The following is an 8,801-nucleotide window of genomic DNA, read 5'->3' as shown; positions in this document are numbered from 1 at the left end:
TCTATTTTTAAAATTAACTTCAACTTTGTATTTGCAAATAGAGTTAGCCACTTGTCTGGTGGCTGAGACTTTGTTTCTGTGGAAGCCCAGATTTAGGCTTGGCCAACGGTGGAGGGATGGGAGATGTGTCGTATTTGTGCGCGCCACGGTGTCCACCACATCATCATGTCTTGCCAATTTTTTAAGATGGTCATTCATGTTATTCACTTAGAATCTATATGCTAACATTATTATTTATATATGGGTAAATTATATTATTAGTCACTAAATTATAGATAAATTCTTGTTTTGGTTATTTAACTAAAAAAGTTACAATTTGGTTATTAAATTATTCGAAAGTTTTCGTTTAAGTTATTGAATTATTCAAAAGTTTGTATTTAAGTCACTAGACTGTTAAGCTTTTTTTTTTTTAAGTTCCGCCAACAAGCTCCAAGCAATGATTGATACGATAGATTAGTACCCATCGATGAGTAAAAGAACATACTTTAGATCCAAGTCGATCTAATGGTCAATGTTGGAGATCGGATAAAAAAACTATTTGAATTTTGGTTTGTAGATTCGTGGCATCTAAAGTTGTTTCATGAAAAAAAATTGACCTATAGAAGAGAAGGGGAATAGAGCTTTCAATTGGTACAGAAAATACAAACATAAAAAAGAAATATAGCATCGATTTTAACAATCTAGTGACTTGAATAAATTTTTTTTGCATAATTTAATGACCAAAACGAAAACTTACTTATAGTTTAATGACTAATGGTATAGTTTTCCCTTTACAATGATTGAAATTAATAATTTATAATTTTTTTTATTATTGTATTTGAATTATATTTTTATCCATATACATATATATGCCTACAACTCCACCTTTAATTATATTTGTTGATAGATAAAGTGGGAGACCATAGTTATCGACAATTCACTTGATAGATCAAGAGCTGATTGGAATGATGGAAGGAGAGAAAGAAAAATCCTCTATCCCAAAATATGTCCTTAACCAAAGAGTCACAATTTGTTGGAGAGAAACAAGTAAAATCTACTTGATGCTTTTAGAATGGTGCCCCTACCATCTAGGGTAGCTATAAAAGAGATAAATGTTTTTATTATGATGTTTTTAATGGGACATTTCGGTGGGTCGTTATTATACATAAAAAAAATCAGTAAAACTCGTTATGATGTCACATTAAACACATAACTACCCTAGATGATAGGGGTACTACTATAAGGACACTCAAATAAATTATAATAATATTATTTTACAAAAATAGTTTATTTCACATAATGAAATAGAAAAATTATGTTATCTATGAATTACCGTCCTTAATCATTTAAAGGTGACTAAAACCTAACTTCCATTTAGAATGGACCAAGTTATCTATCCGAACTTTGATAGGTTTGGATAAAAATAGTAAAACCAAAAAATGAGATCATATAGAAAATTAGGCCCACTTAACCTCGGTTTGACATGATCTCACATATAAAAGCCCCTACACTTCAGTGAGAGGGGAATATAGACAACTCCTCTCTTTCTCTCTTCCTTCCTCTTTTTTGGCTGCCTCTCTATCCATGATAGCTCTTTGCCTTCCAAGAGTAAATCGTCCATCACCTCTACCATTCCTCCTCTTTATTGATACATGGTGTCAACCCTTATCGAGTAGAATTTTATTTTTTAAAATTCCCCAACTTTCACTATTTGTTTTTTTAGTATAACTTGTTGGTAGCTAAAAGTTGAATTATACACTTGTTTGGCATAATAATTTTTTTTGGCCCTCCAAATTTACAAAAAAAATTTATCATTTTAGCCTTCCATTTAATTTTTTGTCTTTTTTAACCTTTGAACTTATATTTTTTATCAAATCACCCAAAGTTGATGGAAAAGTTAACATTTGTTAACTTTGCTGATGTGGCATACACGTGGATTGCCATGTGGATGACATGTCAGCATTTAGTTAAAATTTAAATTTTTTAAAAATATATTTTTATATTTTTTAAATAATATGATGTCTTTAATTTTTAAAAATAATTTTTATAATTTAAAAAATTAGTTAAATGTTGGCGTGTCATCCACATGACAATTCACATGTATGAACGTTAATTTTTCCATCTATTTTAAGATGATTTGACAAAAAGAAAATATAAATTTAAAAGTTAAAAAAACGAAAAATTAAATAGAGATCTAAAATGATTTTATAAAATTAAAAGGTGAAATAAATCACTATCCCTAATTATTTTGGTAGTTGAACAATTGTGATAATATAACATGATTTGTAGTGATGAAATTCCCAAACCGCGTAAAATATAATAAAACTTGTTTTGTTCTACTTTCAAATAATTAAAATTAGAATGTTTTGGCCGTTGTTTTATGTCAAATTATAATTATGGTCCTTCTACTATGTTTAAATTTAAGATCTAATATCTATACTTTAATTTGACATAATTCGGTTCATCTATTTTTTGTTAGTCCAAATAGTTTATTATTTCGATTAAAATGCTCAGGTTGAAGCTTCTCCTAAAAATATACATTCCAAAATCATCATACTGAAATATATTTTTCTTGTATGTTAGAAAGGTGTATTTATCATAACGAAAACAAAAAACTTTTTGGTATGCGTTAGAAAGGTGTTGTTATGAAAAGTTGACGACAACATTTTAACTGGAACAGTTAAGAACGTTAATTATTTACACCAACTATCATCGATAAAGTAAACTAAATCCTAAACTTTAGCAAAGTAAAGGGTTCAATGTTAAAATTTTACGATTATCTTATAGGGCGAAAAAAGAGAAAAAGGACAGGTGTGATGACAAAATGGGTTAGAACCTTCTTTTTAGATAAATAACTAAAGCAACAAATAATGTAAAAAGAAAACAAAAAGGGCTAAAATGTAATAAAAATACTAGTGATGAATTAGGGAAATGCAAAATTTTCCCCTAAACTAGATGGAGGCATCCGCAATTGCACTGTGCTTCCTCTCATTCCAAAAAGTTGGATACAACAAAATTGACTTTCATTTAACTATTTATCTTTGGCTTTTCAAGTCATAATCACTTGGATCACTTCTATCTCATTTAGTTACACCCTACCAACCAACAAACAATAATCTATTATTTTATTCTAAATCCACATCAATGAAGCTTCAAAACTAGGGGCGGATTCCATTTTCATTTTTTATTTCACCCTTAATCAAAACTTAACCAATTTTATTGTTGGCTGTTCAATTCCAGTACATTCTTAGAAAAGAGCGCGAACTTGTTCATCTAGTCAGGCTCAACTTGTTATCATTATTTTTAGAAGATAAACTAGGAATTTCTACATGTAATATGTTGATTTAAAGCTTTATGTGCCTACCTACTTAATAAAAATTTGTATGCAACAATTAATTAAGAAAAGAATCTGCCCACACTGTGAGATGTTATGTTATTAATAAATTAGTCATAATTTTAAGACCAAAAACATTGTGTGGGACCCATTGTCCAACCAATCAAAATTCAGATTACAATGGAATCCCATTTTTTCTCCCAAAATTAAAAACCTAATAATAATGAATATACAAAAGTACCATGAAGTTCCAGAACTTTCTACAAGAAAGGAACTATTTATTATTTATACTTTTATAAAATAGATAAGGCTTTTTAAAATAAATTTATGTTATTAAACCAAAACCAAAATAATTAAATATTAAGTTCCATTGGATATGTCTAGAACTTTCTAAATGATTTTTTACAAGTAAAATCCCCCACAATTAAATATATTTCTCTTTATTTTAAACTTTTTTTTCTGGGGGGCGGAACACTGCTTTCGTGGCTTTTATTATATAAACGAGCGTGACTAAGCTACCAACTCTACTATAACGGCAAAAACGACCTTCCCAAACAAGAAACCTCACACAGAAAAAAAAAAAAAAGATTCACTTTTTCTCTCTTTATTTTCTGTTTCACTTTCTACTTATAATCGTACTGGTTCTCTTTTGATTCAGTTTTCAATTTTTTTTTAACATGTTTGAGGAATCAGCTTCAGCTCTTCGTATATGAAGCTTTCCCCTGTTTTCAAATTCTCATTTGTTTTACGAACTTAGAATCATCAAAATTAAGGGTTTGAATTCGATAAAGGAATCATTCCGTAATCTTAGGAAGAAAGAATTTAGCGGAGTTTCGGGACCATGAATCCGTATTTTCCGGTGAAGGAAGAGTACCCGAACTCGAGTTATTCACAGTCCGACGATGACCCGCCGCTGATGATGATGGGGCCGCCGCCACCCCAGCCGATGGAGAGTCTTCGCGATTCAGGGCCACCGCCATTCCTCACGAAGACCTTTGACATTGTTGATGATCCTAGCACTAATTACATAGTTTCGTGGAGCAGAGGAGGTAGCAGCTTTGTTGTGTGGGATCCTCACGCTTTCTCCACTAATCTTCTTCCTCGATATTTCAAGCACAATAATTTCTCTAGTTTCGTTAGGCAACTCAATACTTACGTAAGTCTTCTTATCTCTCAACCTCTGTTTTCAATTTTCCAAAAAAAAAAAAAAAAACTTTCCAATTTTAAATATTTCTCTCCAAATATTATTACATCAAGCTAGAATTTCTATTCCCCTGGAGGCTAATGTTGAATTATAATCTTTTAGAAGGTCAAAATGTAATATTGCAGTTTTTAGAGTGACTAAACCATAATTTCACCATTTAAGGGCCAAAGGCCACTGCTTCCTCCATTTCATAGCTTCATAATGATTCTTAGTAAAATGTTTACTTGTTAATGTTCTTCTGGGTTTCACTCATTTTGTTTGATTTACGTTTAGTTTTTTTTTTTTTGCAGCAATAATTGATTTTTTTTTATTCTTTTATCTCCTTGTTCATTGGATGCAAAAAGTTTTCCTCTTTAAATTATTGATGCTCGATAGTTCTGGAATCTCACATGACTTACAGATCATCCAAAGTTTATATATATTATTTTTTATTACGTTTTTGTAGAGATTGTTCTATCACCATTATTTTAATCCTTTGAGCAACTCCCTTGGGTTTTTTCTTATTGTTTTTTAATTTTTAGACCTTAATGGTTCTTTCTGGAAGTGGGACCTCGCTCAATTATTTATTGGTTCTTGTCTGCATCAACAATGGGAACTAATCATAAATTATTAACAAGTTTTTTTTATTTGATTTATTGTGTGATTTCACTTACTGCAGGGTTTTAGAAAGACTGATCCAGATAAATGGGAGTTTGCCAATGAAGGGTTCCTTAGAGGCCATAAGCATCTGCTGAAGAACATTAGGAGAAGAAAGACCACATCTCAGCCCCCACCATCTCAGCAACCTTTAGGTCCTTGTGTTGAAGTTGGCAGATTTGGGGTAGATGGGGAAGTTGGTCGATTGAAGCGGGACAAGCAGGTGTTAATGATGGAATTAGTGAAGCTAAGACAACAGCAACAAAGCACTCGAGCTTATATTGAAGCCATGGAAGAAAGGTTACAAGGCACTGAAAAGAAGCAGCAACAAATGATGTCTTTCTTGGCTAGAGCTATGCAGAATCCAGCTTTCCTCCGGCAGTTGATGCAACAGAAGGAGAAAAGGAAGGAGCTCGAAGAAGCCATGTCGAAGAAAAGGCGACGGCCGATCGATCAACGACATGTAGGCCAATCGAGCCGAGGTAGCGAGGGGATAAATCCGGTTAAAACTGAACCTCCGGAGTATGGTGAATACGGATACCAAGTGACAGAGTTGGAAGCATTGGCACTGGAAATGCAAGGGTATGGTAGGGCCAGAAGGGAGCAAGAGGAACCACAAGATGAACTCCAACATGGCCATGGCCATGACAGAGAGCTTGATGAAGGGTTTTGGGAAGAATTATTGAATGAGAGATTTGAAGGAGAGTTGGATATACCTGAAGGAGGTGAAGGTGAAGATGAAGATGTGAATGTATTGGCTGACCGGTTGGGGTATTTGGGTTCAAGTCCAAAGTAGCAATTGCATGTTTTTGTAGCATTAGTTCATAATCTCTTAATTTTCTGCAGAAAAAGGGTCTTGAAAAGAAACAACACAATTAGGCCATGATCCATTCACATTGCTTTGAATCTCTGATGCTTTATTTGGCAGGATAGGGGGGGAATTACATTCCAAAAAAGAACCATATCCAGAGGAAAATCTCTCTTTGTTCCTGGTTTCTCTTCATCTACAATTCCCTTTTGTATATCCATTTTTCCCGCTTATGTTTCTCTATCTTTGGTTAGGTATGTGCAGCTATGTAGATCAGAATCTGCTGTTGTGTTCATCGTCATGACTTGTTTCGAGGTTCTTTCTTTACAATGTAATGTGCCAATAAGCATTTTAATTCACTAACAAGCTGTACCCTCTTTTTAATTCATTCTTGTTTTTGGCCTTAAATCAGTGTAGATTTGTTCTGAAGCTGTTGAAAATCGACAAGTTGTAGCTGCAAGTTGCAAAGAAAAAACCCGACTAAGATTTTGCTATTGGAATCCAATTCACAATCATCACTTGGTAGCCTTTAACCCTTTTTTTTTTTTTGTAAGTTCAATTTCGCTGTATTTTTGTTCGTCTCTTCCTTGGGAGACGGTGGCAAGAACCATGGTCGGTGATACTAGACCTTTTAATATCATATCCAACTCCAATTAAATTCGCAATGAGACAGTGTTCTCACTTCATCTAATAATGCTTTAATATCATGATTGAGCATTTTTCAACAGATCAAATCAAACTTGGACAATAATGAACAATCATGAAGTTGTTGCATTAGTGCCAGGACAACATTTTTATGGCCAATGGCAATTGGATTCTGATTGGTCGCTGTCAAATCTTTGCACCAAATCGCAGTGGTCTAAATTAGGGAATGTAAACAAACGGTTTCTCGCTGCTTGTCTTTTGATGATATTGCTTTCACCAGATGAATTCATGAATTCCCTGATAAGCACTAAAGATTTTTTCTTTAAAATTTTGGTTGATGTTGTTTCTTCAAAAGTTGAAATTTGCAGTGAGAATTGAATTCATAGGAGGTTATGGACATAACCATATTCTCAAAAGCGACGTTCATGGTCATCATATTCTTCTCAGTTTTTTGTGGCCCAATTTGCATTGAAAATCCCCTCATTTGCTGGCTCTTGGAACATCAAAATCGAGTAAACTCTTTTTAAAAAGAAGAGAAAAAAATCGTTGCAATAAAAGTTAAAAGAACATTACGAGTTCGGACCAATGTGATTAATGGGCCTGATTTCGGACCTTATAAACACAAAATATCAAAAAACCATCATTTCTGATACATGTTTGACTATATTGCTTCCTCTGTAGATCACACTGTAATTGGGAGTCAATGTTTTACCGACCAAATGGGGGCTCAGTTGCAGGACCCCATGCAAGTATATAAAGGTAAAAATGTTGTCTTCTTTGAAACAAATAGTGTGATTAGATAGCAATGTGCAACTTGGCAAAACATTTCATCATTTTCATTGTATGCATATCAAAAAAAGACTTAACGAACACCCCTTTTTAAACATGATGAGCATGCGATCAATTAAGTTGTAGGACAATGGTTAAATGATTCCAATCTTGTCTCTACGATGGGTCTGTTTTATTTTTCCCTACAAATTTATATATACGGCCGACATGATACTGGTACATTTCACTTTCAATTTATATGTGCTTGAGTGACAAGAAAGAGCGCAAAGATCAGTTTTGAATAGTTGCAAGAAAACATTTGACACGGTATTCTTGCTTTTGGCTTAACTAGGGAAAAATGTGGCCAAACGAATGACGGGTTTAGTTGCATGTCAGCTAATTATTGGTTGCAAAAGGGATAGGATATGAAAATATCAGAAGTTTCCCTTCCACGCGGTTTTCACTGGTGTCTTTCATAAAATTCAATGCATGTTTTTTCCTTTGACTTCAGAAAGAAACCGAATTTTCAGAGAAAAAAATTAAATCAATATCAGAAGTAAGGTCCATAGTTTGCAAATTGTATCCCTGCAACGCGTAAAATGGGTTTCAGAGAAAAATGGGTTTTTTTTTTCTTCTCCTCATATTTGGTGCACCGAAGTTAAATCAGTGAGTTGATGTGTGGCAAAATTTCCTTGGTTCATTGGCAACACCAACATCTCTCTCATTAAATGGACAAAGTTTTGGACCCTTTTGATGGGTTTTGGTCTGGTGGGCTGCCATATCCAACAAGGCAATGCTTTATGTTGGCAATGTTTTAGGCCAACTCTGCAGCCTAGTTAAAAGAAATTATAGAAGAGAATAGGTCACGCTGCACAAGAGTGCTGATGGATCTTAATATTAAATTTTGGGAGTCTAATTATACTAAAAATTTTATCACACACACATACACCTATAGAAATCACATGTTTAGAGTTTAAGAGTGTGTTTATAAATAACATACAATAAATAATGAAATGTAAGATTGAGATTAATACTAATAACATATATGCAATATGTACAATTGTGAGTGAAAAGAAATTCTAAATGCGCAAAAACTTCAGTACTAACAATATTAAATGCACTTCAATTATTTATTATTACATTGTCATTTTTTCGAGTTGATATTAATTTAATTTGTGACATTAACTCAATCAATGACATAATCAATAAACTATAGTATACCAACTATGTGAGAAAATAATTATATAATATATTTATTAAGAATTTATATAAAATTTAAATATTATTTTAGTTGAAATGACAAAATTGAAAGAGGGAATGTTTGGTGTTTGGGTTTAAATATGTAAGCATGAATTTTTTTAAAAAAAATTATATAAGAAGATAAAAAAAACTTTTAAATTAATATTTGTTATTATTTTTTAAATAAA

General features: G+C 32.6%; 1 protein-coding gene across 5 annotated transcripts; it reads left to right on the top strand.

Moving 5' to 3' along the window:
- The first annotated feature begins 3,885 nt into the window (after positions 1–3,885).
- LOC105790686 (heat stress transcription factor A-7a) lies at positions 3,886–7,008 on the top strand. 5 transcript variants are annotated; one of them, XR_008198317.1, is made up of 3 exons: positions 3,886–4,469; positions 5,176–6,276; positions 6,379–7,008. XR_008198317.1 is itself a non-coding variant. In XM_012618410.2 (2 exons), exons 1-2 carry the CDS (start codon positions 4,155–4,157, stop codon positions 5,947–5,949), a joined length of 1,089 nt encoding a protein of 362 aa, XP_012473864.1. In that variant the 5' UTR covers positions 3,886–4,154; the 3' UTR covers positions 5,950–6,369. The 5 variants fall into 5 exon arrangements, 1 of the variants encoding a protein (XP_012473864.1); XR_008198315.1 differs by having other exon boundaries at positions 6,374–7,008; XR_008198316.1 differs by having other exon boundaries at positions 5,176–6,292.
- Positions 7,009–8,801: the final 1,793 nt, after the last annotated feature.

Source organism: Gossypium raimondii, chromosome 8 (genome assembly GCF_025698545.1).
Source record: "Gossypium raimondii isolate GPD5lz chromosome 8, ASM2569854v1, whole genome shotgun sequence".
Lineage (NCBI taxonomy): Eukaryota > Viridiplantae > Streptophyta > Magnoliopsida > Malvales > Malvaceae > Gossypium > Gossypium raimondii.
The sequence above is the reverse complement of the archived record's forward strand: the minus strand, read 5'-3'. Positions and strand labels throughout refer to the sequence as shown.

What these genes read in the sequence shown, in the direction of transcription:
- LOC105790686 (XM_012618410.2), top strand. Translation starts at nt 4,155, where the DNA reads ATGAATCCGTATTTTCCGGTGAAGGAAGAGTACCCGAACTCGAGTTAT. An exon ending in TTAGGCAACTCAATACTTAC is followed by an intron (nt 4,470 to 5,175) that starts GTAAGTCTTCTT and finishes CACTTACTGCAG; the next exon opens with GGTTTTAGAAAGACTGATCC.